The sequence below is a fragment of the Ornithodoros turicata genome, chromosome 1, assembly GCF_037126465.1.
Source record: "Ornithodoros turicata isolate Travis chromosome 1, ASM3712646v1, whole genome shotgun sequence".
Lineage (NCBI taxonomy): Eukaryota > Metazoa > Arthropoda > Arachnida > Ixodida > Argasidae > Ornithodoros > Ornithodoros turicata.
The window spans coordinates 44266854-44285145 of NC_088201.1; the positions used below are offsets into that span (position 1 = coordinate 44266854).

The 18292-nt window shown below is 46.1% G+C and overlaps 1 protein-coding gene across 3 annotated transcripts in view; it reads right to left on the reverse strand.

The window, feature by feature from the left end:
• The window catches only part of LOC135378120 (protein CBFA2T1-like), a 78066-nt gene that overhangs the window by 11471 nt on the left and 48303 nt on the right, over window positions 1-18292 (reverse strand). For all 3 annotated transcript variants that reach the window (XM_064611004.1, XM_064611006.1, XM_064611005.1), the window contains exons 2-6: window positions 6973-7119; window positions 4284-4585; window positions 1129-1218; window positions 701-891; window positions 398-633 (exon numbers count right to left, since the gene is read on the reverse strand). In XM_064611004.1, the coding sequence (XP_064467074.1) occupies window positions 398-633; window positions 701-891; window positions 1129-1218; window positions 4284-4585; window positions 6973-7119 (966 nt within the window). The remainder of the gene's footprint in view (window positions 1-397; window positions 634-700; window positions 892-1128; window positions 1219-4283; window positions 4586-6972; window positions 7120-18292) is intronic.

The following is an 18292-nucleotide window of genomic DNA, read 5'->3' on the forward strand; positions in this document are numbered from 1 at the left end:
GGCAAGATAGCCCGAGCCCGAGCCGGATATGCGGTCAAGTTCCTTTTTGAGAGTGTATGAGCCACTCGTCTTCACTGTTAAAACCGAACTTCCCCACAAAACACGCTCCTAGATAACCACCATTCCCAATGATGTCATTCTGTCTCCTGATTTGTTGAAAACAGGATGAGCCGCCTATCTTGGACATGCATAATGTGTCCAAGATAGGCGCCTCCACTTGTTTTCAACAAACCAGGAGACATAACGATATCGTTTGGAATTGATGGATGGCTAGGAGCGTGTCATGCGGTCAAGTTGTGTTTTAACAGTGTTCGAGTGAAACATATCCGTCCGAAATTTACCGTCTTACCCGTCAGCAAAAACATCACACTGATCCACAAGCAGGAATACATCTTACCGTAGTAAGGTCTATAGAAGTCGCGATCGAAGCGGTCATACCGGTCGTACCGATCTCTGTAGACTGAAGAATCTTCAAAGCGAAACGCACCCGCTGCCGGCGGTGCAGGACCATGTCCGTGCGCTCCTGGACTAAGGCGCGCCGATCCCGGACTGGCAAGCGCCGTTTGATGCCTCTTTGTTGGAGGTGGGCCGCCTTCTGTTCCTTCCGTGGAGTGCCCGTTTTCCTTCGTACGACTGCGGAAGAAAAACAAGTGGTCATTAGCACCAACCGCACGTACTGCGCCGTTTCTTGCTGACTTACGCTTCTTGAGGCGATCTTCTCTTTCCACTGGTCTCTTTCACCGATTCAGGTTGAAAGATTTCGAAAGGCTCTCCGCCTTGATGAAGAGGATCTAGCACTAGCGTCTCATGCTGTCGCAGATACTGAGCCGGAGACTGCTTCGCTACTCGCGCGAAATGCAAGAGTTCCGCTTGCAAGAGGGGCAGGTGCGACTGCAGCCAAAAGCCAGCGGTTGTTAGACGCCAAACGCACTAACAAAGCTACACTAATAATAACAAACTCCAAGTAAAGGTAATAATACGGTGACTTGAATATTTACAGGTTGACATTGAGTAAATAAACTCCAATATGTTACGCAAGACAACGAGACTAACAACAAAAGTTAAAGCTAATGTTAAGATCAAATGCAATAATGTAGCGTAATAATTATTTTTCTGAAAATAAATTACCTTAAGGAATGGAACGACGAATGGCCGCAACGGGTAGTTGGTGATTTCTTGTATGCTATGATGGAATTCCTCGATCGAAATAGTTGAGCTCTGAAAAAAAAAGGGGGGGGGGATCTTAACATATACCATGCTATCTATACTATGGCACGTGCGTCACCTGCGTCGAGTACGGTGTCACGTTCAGCTTGCGAACGGTTTGACTGACGGTAGATGGTCGAACACTACTCGAGATGATTAGTATCTTTTGGGTTTGGCTTCATAAAGATACCTGCCTAAGACCACTGGTCCCGTCAAACTTCTAGAGCTATTAGCAACTGCCTTTTGGCGCTGTTGGGTATCGGAAATAAAATAAAATAAAATAAAAAATTAGGTGACCTCACACTACACTTTGAAAAATGAACTTCACCACATACCACTCTCCTAGCCAACCATCATCTCGGATGATACCGTTAACTGCCCTGATTTGTTGAAAACGGGAGGCGTACGCCTTTTTTGTGACAATTATGAACATCATAAGTGTCACAAAAAAGGCGTACGCCTCCTATTTTCAGCAAATTAGGACAGATAACGATATCATTCGAGATGATGGTTGGCTAGGAGCGTGCTATGCGGTGAAGTTCATTTTTAAGAGTGTATTCTTTGATAATGGAACAACCACGGAGGTGTGCCGACGTCACAACGACATTGTCACCTGAAGCAGATGCTGCGTTGCCACGGTTCATGCAGTGTCAAAAACCATTGCAATGAGAGGACGAGAACTGTGCCGGGGTAGCCGAGCATTTTAGTGCAGAATGCATTCTACACATAGGGAGTGAAGTACAAGGAGGCGTGTGGCACTCTAAAAGCAGAACTTCATGCAATAGCACCCTCCTAGCCAACCGTTTGTTGAAAACGCGAGGCGTATAGGGCTGTTGCGCTAAAGTTTGGGGAGGGCGACTGGAGCGCCACTCTGACCCCTACCGTCGGAATGCTACGACACGCGGCCGCTCTCGCCCCGTATGCATAACTGATAGCAACGGGTAGAACGCGTCAAAGAGTGCGCCGTTTTTTTTTTTCCGAAATCGAACTCTACTCGAATGGAATCGAACTCTATCGGTACTGTCGGTATTCTATCTATATATTCTATCTATCATCGGTACTGCGTTGCCCAATGGCTGTTTGTTCTGTGTTCAGGGTAGCGTCGTGAACATTCCGCACGCGGAGAACATAACCAGAGGTCCCACGAAAGAGCAACTATTTGGGTGTTGAACCACAAAACAGTTTCTGTTTCTTTTAGATGTCCCGTTAATATTGCTCAACTACCTTCAATTATAACGGCGAGCGTTTTGTTAAGTCTCCATTGAATTCGATGAGCACCCTTCGAATTAATCTTTGCCACGTTCTTGTTAAGCCTGATTTTTCTCAGAATGAAATTTATACTTTGGCACCCCTAGTGCACCAGACAAGCACACTAAACACCCTAACAAACAGCGTCATTCGCGACATACACGCGTTCTGCATATGTACATCGTACCGCGCATTGTACACATGTTTCAGCGACTTTTTTTAGAAAGAATTTGTCGATCCTTTTGACTTCTTTCTATCCGGAAAACAGATGATAAGCGATAACGCCACACCAAGTTAGCCAGCGTAGACTGAGTGTCGTCTGCTAGGGAGCGGCCGTGTGTTGAAAAGGTCGCCACTAGCGGCGCTGACACACAAGGTTTGCTGCGCCACCTGGTCCAGCGCAACAGGTCTATACGCCTTTTTGTCACAGTTAACATAACTGCATAAGTGTCACAAAAAGGCGCGTGCCTCCCGTTTTCACACAGTGAGGGGAGAGCACGACGGCATTCGTGATGATGGTTGACTAGAGGGCGTACTATGCGGTGTAGTTCTGTTTTAAGAATGCATTCGTCGGACTCTCCGTGGCGGTCTCCTGTGAAGCGTGCTTTCTCTGCACTAACGTAATGTATGCAGGAGAAGCAACCGCACGTCTTTCCCCCGGCTGACGGATGTTGCTGTGCAGTTTTAACGGAGTGGGACGATAATGAAGCTAGCTCTTCGGGACCGCTTAGATACACCAGTGACATCTCTAGTGGCGGGAACCCCGTGAAACGCAAGATTACTTCGACACACGAACTGCGCAAAAGAAAGTTACGCGAGTGTGCAAAAAATAAATAGATTTAATTACATGCACATTGACTCTGTCTTTCACAACCAAATCGCAGTACGGCAGAATGTATCAGAATGTACCACATTAAGTCGTAATGACCAAAAGAACTGTGCAAATTTTTGAGTTTTTTACCTTCTGCACGCTAACCTAACTTCGTGTAGGGTAACTTTTGTTTACATAATGTAAATGTATACTGATGGTAATTTTTCATGTTGCATCAGCACACTGCCATAATTCCCCCAGGTGCTATTGAAAACCGAAGCGATCTAACCTTACTTACCGTACGTGACAATGTATTGGCGGTAATATTTCATGATGCATCAGAACACCTGTCGCATCCGCGGCAACGCGAACTTTGTTGTGTACAGCAGACCACTGAAACAACCGCACAGAATACTGTAGGCAGTGCTCTACGTGACAGTAGTGTAGTGCTTGAATTGCTCGACTGTTTCGGCTCAACAAGGTATCGCCATGGCTATCGTCATTATGCGAACTCGCCAGACAACATTCGCAGCAGCGCGAACACTACAGTCTTACCACCTGGGCTGTTTGTTACAAATTTCAAATAGCGTTTGATGGTACGCTGTTAGTGTGTCTTAATGGTGATTTTCGTTAGTACTTTTGTCGGAAGTTCGTTTACATTATCAGAGGAAATATGAATTCGACGACCCAATAAGAATACTCCCTTTCTGCCACTACGAACGTCATCAACATGGTCAGCTGTACAGGAGGGTTTACCGCGTCGTATTAGTCAATGAGATTTGGCAGTAGTATAGAAACGGGGGAAACAGGGGGGGAGGGGAGCCCGCCCCCTACCTTGAGGACTTTCTAGAGCCCACTCATTGGAATCGCGACAATTCTTAGGCATGTAACGTGTCACGGCAAGACGTGCGTCTAGCGTTCCTTGTCGATCAGAGGAGTGGGGGAATTCTCCACGGTGGTAGATACAAGTAAGTTTCACCAACTGAGCAATAGTCCATGCAACGTCAAAGCCTCTCACCACAAGCCCGAGAATCAAGCCGTGAACGCGCTCTCCAACCTCCGGTGAGACGTCGCTACCGAATTGCTGCAGCGTCGTCAGGAACCTCTTCACCTTGCTGAGCTGTCGTGCTCCGACGGCAGCCACAGCTGCGGCAGCAGCCGCTGTCGAGTCACCTCCTGGAGCTGTGCTGGAAGAGACTCCTGAAGAGCCGTGCGTGGCCCTCGTCCCATCCCCAGGGTTTTCCGTGGGCGGAGATAAGGAGCGGCCCCCGGTCGTGGGCAAGGAAGAAGCGGTTGCAGGAGAGTGCACACCGTTTACGCCTATGGATTCAAGAAGAAGGATCGTTGGGCGAAGGAAAATTTTCAGATACGAAGGTTTTTCGCTGATTTTTGTTACTAAACATAACTTAAAACCTATTGACGCTAATGAAGTGTAGATGATAGGAGCGTTACTGTCGTATTCCGACCTCGCATATAAATGTTGTGCGCCTAACTACCACATCCATAGCTTTCGAAAATGGGATATAACAGGATTTGATATTCCGGGGGCCACAGAAAGTGGCTCACAATAGAATACGCTTTCGTTGATTCAGCTCTGCTTACGTTCGCGTTCATTTCGTTGATAACGTGCCACTACGTTTTAAGCGCGTTTGGAACTTCTTTTTCAGCACTTTTTTTTTTATCGTAATGCCTTATTCGAGTGGTTCTCAACTTACGTTATTCGAAGGAACTAGTGATCGTGCTAGCATGACTTTGAGGAACCTTCTACTGCACCATGGTAGACGCAACTGTGTAGAAGTGGCTCTGGCGAGCTTGATGCCGTACAAGTAGTAATTATTGTTTTGTTTTACTCATTATTATGTTATTTGATTAATTTGAGGTTGGATTGTCAGCTTGGCCAACCGGTCAGCTATCTTCCCAAGATTTTCACCTCGCGGGAGGTGTTGGTGTCCCGTGGGGGGGGGGGGGGGGGGTGACGTCCACATTTGCTGCTTTTCTGGCTCTTTTTTTTTGCTCTTTTTGCCTTTCTGACAGGTTTTGCCTTTTTTGGGGGGCGGTGCAAGATTTTTTGGGGCATTAGGATGTTCTGGGGAGGTGCTGGGGAAGTCCCTGCAATCGGTGATGACAATAGCTGCTGGCTCACTCTGTACGACGAGCGTCAGCAGCGACGTCGGGCAACCTCGATGCCAGTCCCGATGCAAATGATGAGATGTCGGACACGGTCGGATACGAAGGCGAGTCTTGGAACGCACTCAAGTTTCACTCAAGTTTCACTCGTGGGAGCACGTCAGTATCATGTTCGCGGAAACCCGTTTGAGAACCACTGCCTTATACTATTGTGAAGTACGTAAAAGTGTCCAATACCATCGTACCTCATAAATCACAAGTTCTATATAAAGAACTTTATGGCCCAAAATTGTGGTTACAGGTCTTAATATTCATTTCTAAGCGTACTATTTTAAAGCTTGAGATACAATCTGTCTTACGTCTGTTTTATAGAATTTGTCAAGACTGAGCTGATGCATATCTGCTCCATAATCTACGCGTTAGACAGGAATGTCACTGTAAGCTCAGAATGGTATGGAGTTGGGCCTGTTGGTACATAGTGATAAATACAATAAAAAACATCGGTAAAGACACGGACAAAGTAGGAGAACGACACATTAGATTGTGTCGTCCTCCTCCCTTGTCCGTGTCTTTACCGATAGTTTTTATTTTATTTATTATGTAAGCTATTGAAGTATTATTTTATATTTTATTTTACTTGACATGCTTTGCGTACAAAAGCAGCGCTGCAGGCACTGACGTGAAGTACTACTATTAATGATAATGTGTTATTCGACTTCCTCATTGGCGTAATAATTGCCAAATCATCATCATTAAAATAAAGTTGTTGTTTTTTACGCCAACGAGGAAATTATGTTAGACACAAATTAGCCACCTGGGATTGTTCTCACTGTAATTTACACGGTTTCGACGTTCCACCAATGTAGCTCCTGAGCTCTCGCCTGGACCTTCTTAAAGGAGCAATGAGGTGCCATTAAACATCGCTCGAAATCCTGCCTCGTCTGTCAAGCCTTCCACTAGGAGTCACCATGCAAAATATTTTCGCTCTGCGGTGCCTTATAGCTGTGCAATCAAATTTACAAAAAGCACTCGCGGACGGCCGACACGATGCACTCGTGACGCGGTGAAGGCCCCGTGCCTTGTTTCTTTGTTTTTATTTCTTCGCAGTTCACGCGCTGCTTATACATGTTTGAGCTGTGACACTGTACGTCACTGGTCACGTGAGGGGAGTAGCATACGTCACGACGACTTCTCGTTCTGCGACGCGCTCTTTTCACGAGGAAAATGATTTTTCAAAGGTGTGCGGAACAGAGCCCTCGCGCTCGCTCTGTAGGTCACCTATACTCATCGTTCTTTCGCAGAAACTCATTTTATTCGTTGGAGAACACTCTGCGCCGAAAAACGGAAACATTTTTGGGGGTCACCTCAGTTCCTCTTTAAGTTTTTCATATATATAGATTACGAATAGTACGTAACAGTGGACAAAATTTTGTGCGTCGCTACATCAAAAGCGGCCAAGAGTTCGCATTTCCTTATAGTTCCATTTGTGAACATTTAAATGCCACAGACACTATGGTATTTCAAGACGCACACTATGCGGCTTTTCTCGACGGCGGCATGGACGCCTGATATCGACGTACCTTGCATGGAAGACACCTTTGGCAACTGCGTGGGACTGAGGGGCTTGACGTCCTGCGGCGTGTCAGGCATTTTGCTGGGCGTCGTCCCTCCAGTGCCCCCCACCCCCACTGCCACACCGCACGTCGGCGTCGTCGCTGCAGCCAGGTCTGCAAGGAAAACGACATGACGTCAGGTGCTTGCATCCCTCGAGTGGTACAGTGAAAGTGGAAACAGCGACACATGTGTAGGATTGACAGATATCATACTCACAGACAATATATTGCGACTCGAAGGTCATTTCACAAATCGTGATTGATAGGAAACTATGAAAGCAGTTCGATAGTTTCTCTACTGGGGCTAGCACCGACAAAAACAACCAGTCGGTTAATCAGGTGGAATTGGGATTCTAATCTATTATGTGTGATCAGATGTGTACGAACAAGAGCAAGTAGTTCCCTATAATAATAGGGAAACTATTAAGAATACTTAGCTAGCCATTTCGTATTCAGCTGCCTTAAGATATGTGTATCAGGTGCCTTTATGCAGTGATTCATACAAGTGCACTAAGATAACTTACACGTGTATACTAAGTATACTTACACGTGTTTGTGAGAGAAAGTGCTCAACAGTGACAAAAATTAGAATATAGATCAGTTGCAACTAAACTGTACGACGAATGATAATTTACTTTCGCGACCGATCATTTTCCGGAAAGCTATAATACGCAGCGAAATGGCAATATGGAAAGACACGTGGCAGCTCCGGTCTAGAAGTCATTTATACGGTCTTGTAGCGAAGGGTAATATTATCACGAAACACCACCGCGGACTCTCGTCTGGCCTTAACTCAAACGACAAAAAAAAAAAAAAAAAAAAAAACGAAAGAAAGAAAAGTATTGCGTAGGAACAGTAAATGTCAACTGTAAAAGTAAAGATTCCCCCGTGCATTCCTTGATTTCTCAGCATCTCACAAGAACTCGACAGTGACCACCTGCGCAGTTATTGTATTTACGCTGCTAATACGAGTATATTGGTCAGAGACATATTTCGTATTGTATTTTGGTGAAACAAATACGACCTTTTCTAAAATTCTAATGTGCCTGCCGAGAACCGCTCGAAGATATATGCGAGGAAAACACAGGAAGCAACGTCGTTCGGATGTGTGACGTGATGTGATAGAGGAAGAAAAACGCTCAGATGGTGATGTGATAAAGAAAAAAAATTGGGATGAAGAACGTTCGGAGCTAGTGGAAAGTACATTGGTTCTCTGGCATTCCGTTTTAACACCTAACAATAACACGCCTGATCTGGTGTAAGAGATGAAGTCTCCGAAAGAGAACTAGGATAAACACCTGTTATGGCACCGCCGTGCACGTTAGCTGAGCTGTGTTAAGCTATTCGCTGCGAGATCGACCTATAGGGGGCGACACTGTCACCATTCTAGTGTGGATAAGACGTGGGCTGATGTTTGGAGTTGATGGTTCTTTTCCGTAATTCTTGCGTATCTTCACCGGAAGATCACTTGTGCCGCGATGGTACGATACTATTCGGTTCCCCTACGGCACTGAACGCGGAATAAACGTGTAAAAGCAGACGACGCGTCCACACTGCGATAGTTCTCCGTTCTCCGCAGCGCGCCGACACCGTTCGATCTCGGAGCGAATACAAAACACGTGGACAGATTAATCGAAGCTGGTAGCATTTCCTTGCTAGTGAGGAAAGACAAACGATGGAACACGAAGTAGACAGGATAATACTCGCGTGTCTCGCCCTGTTTACTACGTGTTCCACCTTTCGTCTCCCCTCTCTCACAAGGAAATGCGACCAACGGCGTATCTACACCAGCTCGCTTGCATCCTCCTTCCATGTCTACAGATTAATCGTTACGGGAACAAAGTTGCCTATGCAACATGCGTCATTTTATATTCATAGTATACAGCCCGTTCTCTTCGCGTGTGATCTAATGTTATTTCGCATGTGGTTATTCTTGATATAAAACCTTACATCAGGTCCTTCAGAGGCAACCTTTAACAATAATATCCACTTTTGATACCACGATGATGCAAACAGCTTAATCGAAAGGATGAGGTTCGTTAGAGACACCAGTTACTTTAACTACAAGTTACACAAAATAGAATTACACCGCATAGCACGCTGTGCGCCAACCATTGCCACGAATGATAGCGTTACCGCTTCTGATTCGAAGAGAGAGGAGGGCGTACGCTTCTTTGTGGCTATTATCATATATCCAAATTGCCACACAAAGGCGTAGGCTCCCCTCTATCATTCGTGGCAATGGTTGGCGCAGAGAGTGCTACGCGGTCAATTTCTGTTTTAAGAGTGTATAACTGTTCTACGAATCAGTGATTGAACATTCCTTCATGGCTGAGACGTTAGCTTGTTGGGGTGAAGGCCGCCTTACTAATCCTAGTTTCCTGCTGCGACGTCGTTATTAGAAAACTAAATCGTCGAGAATATAAAGAGACGCGCCACATTCCAGTTACCCGGCACAAACGCAGGTGAGGTAATATCAATGCTTGTAACGCGTTACAAACTGCTCTACGCACGGGGCATATGATATCGGCACAGCTCAAAAAAGGCGAGCCTTTTCTCTTTTCCGACCAGGCTTCTCCTTTCCCGCACACCCTTTTCAGCAGCGAAGCAGCAGCCGTTCTGTGAAACAGCTGTTGAACATCTGTTACCCCGCAAAGGATGCTTCTTCCCCTGCCTGCCCATCCCTCTCACCATGGCACGCTCTTTCATATCACTCTTTCCCCCTGCAGGGACTGTCGGAGGCAGCGAAATAGACGTCCAAGATGACTTCTTCGTGAATGGCAGCGGGAGGTCTTTCGAACAACGTTTCAGCTTCAGCTTTGAAATGAACGAGTTGGACCTGTTATCGTGTTGCATAACTCATTTACCATCTCTGTTGAAGAATACTGGGCGAGTATTATATCGTCCACGTTACCGCAGCATGAAACGTGGAAACCAAGCGGATTTGAAGGGAGACATTAGCTACGTGCGAAAGAATGCCGAAATGAAGTAAAAAAGAAGAAGTAAGAATGCTGTGCCCGAGTAACACCCATGAACACCACGACCTCTGTCATGCGCAATTAAATTGAACGTATTTATGGTGACTTACGATTGATTATAATGCTTCGTTGAAATCAACGGCGTGCGTTGCTACCGCTAGATTGGTTTTCACCGGCGCTACTCTGAATGAGATTCCCTTGCAAACCGGAAGTTTTACTGCTGCGACGTCCGCTTTAAATGTACCTTCCGTTCCTCGCGACGTGGAGGTGTGGACAGCTCGCCGTTGTTGGACACACGATTGTGGGCAGCGTCGCGACTGTAGCCAGAAGAAGAGGTGGGGGTAGGAGGCGATGAAGGTCGGTGGTAGACTGGTACACAATATGAGCATACAAAGTCAAAAGCTTCACATAGCACGTCATAAAGCTATTTACACTACACTCTTAAAAAAAATGGTGTACAGTAACTCCTTTTTTGGGGAGTACACCCTTGCCACATATATCCCTCCAGTGTACTGGAGTGTAATATCACTGGAGTGTACAATTACTCTCCAGTAGGGAGTTAAAGGGTCTTCTCATTCTCTGAAGGGAGTGAGGAGACTCCTTTTTTAGAGTAACTGTACTCGCCAAAAGGTAGTGATATACAGCGTGTCCCAGCTAACAGCGAACAGATTTAACAATATATATATATATATCACTTTTTTCGAAATCAATTGCAATATGCTAAAGGGCACTACTCTTTAGGAGGGCGCCAGCAAACTCCTAAGGAAATGTCGTAATTAACTTTCAATGATTAACTTTTTAATTATAAAAGCTACGAGGTCGTCCCAATGAGAACATCTGGTCCCTTCGGTCACCTGATACCGTTGCCGTTTTCAGAACAAAAATCTGTCCGATAGATCGCCCACAAAAAATCGCGAAGGAACACCATTTTTTTTCTTTATTTTGTTCATTGCGCATCTTGGGAGGCGCGTCTTTCCTTCACGCCCTTGTTAAGACCAGATTGTACTGGGCGTAAGTGACACAGACACGATTCTCCGCAGAATCTTTGGTTTTTCTATGGACAGCGTACGCCCCTCCTTTCGAGACAGGGAATGTGCACTGATGCGCAAGGTGCTGTCCCGCGCCATGACGAGGCATACCGAATGGGTGGTCGGGAAGAGATGGGTAAGAGAGTGCAGTCGCAATGCAATCTAAGACAGGCGACCAAGAGTCGCCAAGGCTGCCTTGTATATATCTTTTTTTTTTCTTCTAGTTTTCCGATAGTGTGATATTTTCGATTAGACAACACCGTCTGCTTTCCGTGTGTATGTTGACAAGGTGTGCGTTCGACTCTAGGAGTGTTTGCGTCCACCCACTGGGGAAGCTGGAAAGCCCGAGGGCTGTTCTCACACCAGCTCGACCTAGTTGGCCGTTGCGTAGGCTATCCCGTTGCTCTTCAGCATTCTTATGAGTCCCATCCCTATTGATCCTGCCGTCCAAACTGCATGCTATGTGGTCGCCACTGCATTCCTCGGTCCCATTACCATTAGTCATCGTGTGGATAGTTATCACTTATTCAGGTGCTAGAACGTTTTCACCTGTGGCTCGAGGACACGTTGACAAAGGAACATCACATTTTATAGTCTAATGAAGAGGGCTCTCCGATTCTGTCACCGACTACCGTCGTACGCAACTAATGATTCGCTAATGTTCGCATTCTTCATTTACGGTTACACTTCCATTCTCTAAGAGCCAGCATCCTCATTAGCCACCTTTGTCGCGGGGTATGTCTCTTTGCATACATTATAGTATTAATGTTGTTGCTGCCCGTGTTCAGCGGCACATTTCATTTGTGTTAATATTAAATTGGAACATTGTTGTCAATCTACGTTCACGATTATAAAGGGACGTATTTATGTCAACATTGCCCCGGAAACACCTTGCTGGTATTTATCGGCGTTCAGTACACCTGCATTTCAATTCGTATACCATAGAAGAGCGACGTCAAACGTAATAATAAGCCTCGCTAATTGATGGAAGAGCACATAACTATTTTCACAGTCTACCGCTTCCTTTTCCAACATCAAATAAACATCTATTTCAAGAAGTGACGGCACTGCATCTGAATTCACCATTCCCGAAGCGCGTACTTACTGCACATTTATTGCCAGCCCTATGGGACACCTATTCTTTTGTCGGGGACATTTCTTTGCATTTTTCTGGAAACCTCGCGAGTGTGCGCAGAATCCCAGAGAAATCGACCAGCTAAAGGTAGATATGTATTAAATGATATCCGTGGCGCACACTTCCCAGTTCCCACGGGATGTGTCAAGAGTTGCTCCACTTTGCTCCAACAAATGAAGCCCGCAATTACAAAGAACGTCTCCGCGCTGCTCCGGTGATCGAGGTGATCCACACACGCGATCCGGAATTTAAAGTTCGCTCTCGCCAGGAAAACTGAGACGGGTGGATTTTGAACTTTGTCTGCCATTAGCATGTGGATGCTTGTGAGGCTAAAAGTAAAACATTAGAAATGTAAAGAGAAAGTGGCAATCGAACGTGCGAATGTAAAGTAGCAGAGGAGACGTGCGAAGGTTTTCATGATTCCAAACCAAAACTGACTACGGCCGGCCGGCCGGAAACGGGTTTTCCATGGGACACTGACACAGTTGGTTCGTCGTCCTTTCGGCCCTCCGGTGGACAGTTTGTGCTTATGTGTCTACATCATCTCCAACTATATGGCACTAAGGCATTACTGCTACATACATAATTGTTCAGCGAAAAACGAGAAGGGAAGTACAAGTTTTCATTGCGCTTTTCGTGGCTCTTTAGAAACCACAACATGCACACTGATGCGAATCGAATATTGACGCACAGAGACCGTATTGGACGACGGGGATCAAGGTCAAAGAAGATGATCGCCATTCTCCATGGGGCAGAAGAAGAAGATGATAAGCTCCCTCAACGTTCGTGCAGAACCTATAGCTCACCGTACATAATCTAGAAGAAAGTAGCTTGCACGGCACCGCTTATTGGTCTACTTGGTCTCTGCAGAATTGGTGCACTCACAATTATTCAAGATTGGCTCTCTATACAACGCAAACTGCATACATTGTCAGCAAATTGAAACTATCGAGCACATCCTACTGCATTGATGTGCATATGCTGCGGTGCGGAAGAAATACCTTGGCCATTGCAGGAACTGTACGGTGGATGATGTCCTACATCCCAGAGGCTCTTTCACGGAAAGACACTCCAAAATTCGCCAGCCTCGTCTACTTTCTCCAGGAATCTGGCCTCACTCAAAGGCTATGAGTACTGCTCAGACTTCTCGGCAACTCTGCAGTGACTGCCCTAATTAAATCTTAAATTTCGGCCGTCATCATTCCTTCATCTGTTATCACACCATCTCATCTCATCCTGGCTACAGTCTTGACGCAGCCCACATACGTGAGGCCAACAACGGCAAGCCGGTTTTCGTCACCACCACCACCGCACTCAAAAAAAGAAAAAAAGAGAAGGTGACAAGGGGAGTAATTGCAGCTTCTAGTCCCCTAGCCCCCCCCCCTCCCCAGTTACTCCCCATTTTAGTCCCCTAATCCCGAAATTTACTCCCCAGGACTGCAAATAGTCATCTGAATGCAACAGTCTACGTAAGTATGTGCTCTTCGTGATTGATGGAATAAGGCTATATAACTTAGCTAACTTAGCAATTTTCCACCCACGCAGAGGAAAAAATAGTTAGAGGTTCTTTGTTGCAAAATTTGGCCCAATGGATGTGTGAAGATTTTATATCACTCGACATATCACGGTTGACAGTTTGATTAAAAGTATTTTCATTCACGCACACGAATTATGTACCTGGGACAGATAGAACAGAGCTTGAAATGCTGTTACCATTCTGCCACATTCATTTAGTCCCACGCATTTACTCCGAAATACATTGCCACAAAAATTAGTCCCTTTAGGACTAATTTTTGTGGCAATGTATTTCGTCCCCAAAATTACTCCTTTTTTCTTCGAGTGTGGAGGTGCGGCACCCTAAGAGCGTTCTACTGGGCCCCGAGATCCGGTATAACCATGAAGTTAAGCTCCTGAACTTGGGCATTACACATTAAAAGTTAATACCGGAATGAAGCAAAAAAAGACATCCCTTTCCCGTCCAAAACTCCACGCCGCTATTGAGTGTCGGAAACCAATCGTAATTAATGACGTCATTTCCAGCGCCTCCCTACAGAATGGAGTGCGGCGTTCTCTCTAATGAGAAGACCGGAAAATTGTCCGGAAAATGTGCTGCCTCAGCTTGCAACAGAGCACCATCGAATCATCAGTTGATACGCTGTTAGTCGAGGAAATGGAAGTTAGAACGATGAATTAGAACGCGCGAGGGGTTGCTTTCCTGTGCGCTTTTCTTTCGCTTCGTTTGTGCGTACCGAGAGAGTTATACATGACGTATCTTGCTGCATGCAAGTTGAGCGTAGATCAATCGGCCATTTTAGTTTTCTATTTATTTGGCTAGAATCGAAAGGAAGTGTAGCTATATGAGCAGTATACAGATAGGGGTACCCGCAGACAAGAAAACAGGAACCATTAGAGAACAGATAAGCTCTATATCCAGATTTAGTGCACATCATGACCTCAGTAAAATAAAATGGGACATGTTAGCAAGGCGGCGGCCGTTCCACAGTTCGATGATGCAGTGTATTCATGGACCACCTTCAAGATACGCCCGTAAGCGTTCTAAGAAGAGAATGACAAAATGGGGACTGGTTGCGACGACAACATACGGGCACTGCTGGTATGATCTCTGAGCATTTGCACGATAGGAGTCCATAGCAGCCCTTGTGCAGCGCAGAAGTTCAATGAACTCCCCTACCCGCAAGTATCTACTGGTAGGCAGTATTTAGTACATATTTCTTAATTTAGCTTCTTTGAGGACTTCAGTGTAGTCATCGTTCGGCGACTAACTGACAAGTGAAACTTTGGAGAAGTTTTGGACCAAAGTTGTGGGCTACAACAACAACGTCACATAAATTAGTGATGAGGAATAGAGAAATTTGCCACGTGAGGTGCGGCCCACAACACAATCCAGATGTCTGGAGGATGTTTGTTGCGTGGAGCTCCTTGACTTCAAATGAGGCCCCTGAGTTGCCTTGGAATCGGTATTTACCAGTCTCAGCGTGTGGCTGATGAAACAACCGGCGCCATGCAAGTGTGATCCCCACGAAGCTGAAGCGTTGCGCAAGGTTAGGCCTTCATCAGGAATGCAGAGCAGCCATCAGTAGGCATCGGGTGGAACTTCCACATCGTATACCAATTGCGGAGACCAAGGCCAAGGTAGTGATGACGCCTATATAGTGGAATGTCCACGGCCGAACCTCTGCAGACGGGACTTCATGTCAGTGTTTGTCATGACCGGCTTGGAGTGTCTTTATCGAACACCAGTCCGGAAGGGATGAACGCTTGTTAAATGTGGATATTTTTGAGGAATCTAGTTCTGTCGGGTAACGTACGGAACAATATGCGCATTTATTTCAGCCAGGGTATGGGGCTGTTCAAGTGTCCACCGGGGCGCTTGCACCTTAAGGAAGACACGCAATTTTCGTAAGGCACGTCAAATTTTATATGCATTAAGTGAGAAGACCACACAAGATCTTTAATGACTTTTCTTTTCTTAATAACGCGTCCTGGAGTAGCCAGTCCCGAGTGGCTCGAGACTAACATCTCCATTTTTTTCTTTTAAAAATCAATCAATCAATCAATCTTTAATGAGTTGTACGAGAAGGGATACTGTTCCTGGTTACCTCCTTGAAGTCAGCTACGCCGTTGGTCGTCAAAAGATGCGGAAGCATCCGTTTGGGCACTGATTTCAAGATCCTCATCCACTCTGCGTTCCTCATCCGCCTTCACAGATTGAAGACATTTTTACTTCCCTGGAGGTGAAGTTTTCAACACTATTCACTTCAGGGTACTACAACCAAGTAACTCTGAGCTACTTCTCCAATACGCTATAAGTGGTTAACACAATTTGGGGTGCCTTTAAGCATTGCACTGGCATTGCAACGGCGTTGCAGGTGCAAAGGCCAGTGATAGTCAAAGAGCTGAAATCTTTTCTAGAGTGCAGCAAAAGCCTCTGGTGCGAAAGACGCACTACGCATCGAAGCGACGAAGAAAGCGAAACCCTTCGACAATAAATTTTTCTTCTACTGGACTTGCTTCCTATAGAACTGTTGATATAATACAATAGGTTCTGCTGAAAAGCACCGTTGCCAAGAATAAAGTGTTATCTTAAAGGTAAAGAGGCCTTGCTTCAAACAGACCCGTTAAAACACCAACTGGACGATTCGTCTAGCATGCAACGCCTCACAGACTGGAGCAGTGCCGTCGTACAGCATCGATTGGGCACCCTCTAGTGTTACGTCCCCGTACACAGCTAATACATTTGCTATATCCTTAAGAATGTATTTGGGGTGCCTTTAAGCATTGCACTGGCATTGCAACGGCGTTGCAGGTGCAAAGGCCAATAATAGTCAAAGAGCTGAAATCCTTTCTAGAGTGCAGCAAAAGCCTCTGGTGCGAAAGACGCACTACGCATCGAAGCGACGAAGAAAGCGAAACCCTTCGACAATACATTTTTCTTCTACTGGACTTCCTTCCTATAGGACTGTTGATATACTACAATAGGTTCTGCTGAAAAGCACCGTTGCCAAGAATAAAGCGTTATTTTAAAGGTAAAGAGGCCTTGCTTCAAACAGACCCGTTAAAACACCAACTAGACGATTGGTCTAGCATGCAACGCCTCACAGACTGGATCAGTGCCGTCGTACGGCATCGATTGGGCACCCTCTAGTGTTCCGTCCCCGTACACAGCTAATACATTTGCTATATCCTTCAGAATGTATCTCCGTAGGCGCCCTTTGCGGTTTGCTGTCGTATACGCTTGTTTCACGTTAAGGAAAACGTAAAGCAAAACTAAGTTGTGCTAGCGTATCCTCTGTTCCTATTCCCTTTCGTAATCCACAAATGTAGTCTGTATTCCCCAGTATTCTAATGCCCGTGTCAGATTTCTGTGTACCATTTTTTCCAGGAACTATGCAGGAGGTGAGAGGGGGGGGGGGGATATATGTCCATTCTACAAAAAAGAAGGGAAAGGTTAGCCTGCGCTACGGTGGCTTGCTATTCCCAGCAAAGAAAGAAAACAATAAAAAACAAACAAACAAACAAAGAAAAACAACCACGAGATTGATCACAGTTCACCCAGAAGGCCACTGATCCGCAGGAGCTGAACAAGTGCCTTTGCCACCCGACTATGTGTGGGGCCTAGCAGCGTAGCTAGGGAAAAGTCCGAAATCCTGAGGCGAGCGATGTGCGACCGTAGGAGAAGACAATGTTGGCGTTAACGGGTGCAGTGGAGCAGCAGGTGCGGAATGTCTCCTCCAGCATGACAGGTGGGCAGTTAGGTGACGAAAGGTGGCCCATCTTAAAGAGGAGCAGTGAAGTCCGCGCCACATTCAGTCGAAGCCTGTGGAGCAAGGACTCTTTCTCCCTGGGGAAGCGGCCTACCAGTGTGTGGGCCATCTAGGGTCAATCGAGCGCAACAAAGAGTTCGTCCTGAGAGAGCCATGCGCCTGTATAAAGTGAGGATGTTTGCAGCTATTCTTTAAACAGCAAAAAAGGAATAAAACTGGCTTGCTGCAAAGGGACTATTGCCAATCAACCAAGACGTTGCGGTTCCGTCTAGGTCCGACAACCTGCAGAAAGATGCGGAAATTTCTCTGCGAAATACCGAGTCGAAGGCGGTCTTCGTGTCCATAGAGATATCTGGTTCTCGGCATCGACTCCGCCGCTCCATCTTAGCGCAGGAAGTGCTTACGATTGCACTTATCACAATGACAAATTGAGGAAGAAAGAAAAATAAGTCGCGCTGGCAATGTCGAAGAAACGCACAATAAAGCAGGCAATTAGCCAACTCCGTTCTCCATCTCTGTCAGCCTTCTCTGTTTTGAAGATGCTATTGGCAGGCGGACTACACTTCGGAGGAACCACCCCCATCTCCATTCCGTTTTTTTTTCTTATTTGTTTACTCTCTGTGTTGCCCATCCCATGACAAGCCTGCTATGTCGGCACATTCGACGCTGGGTCCATGAATCTCAGCCAGGTGCATTTCCAAGAATATTTGCATGAAATGACTTAGGAAAGGGTTGTTTATCCAACACAGCGCGAAATGCCTTTAGAAAAGCGCCATCGTGCTCATCAGCTGTGCTAACAGCCCAGCACTGCTCGAGGATTCTACGCCACCTGTCTCAACACGGCAGATCTCGTTGCAAAAG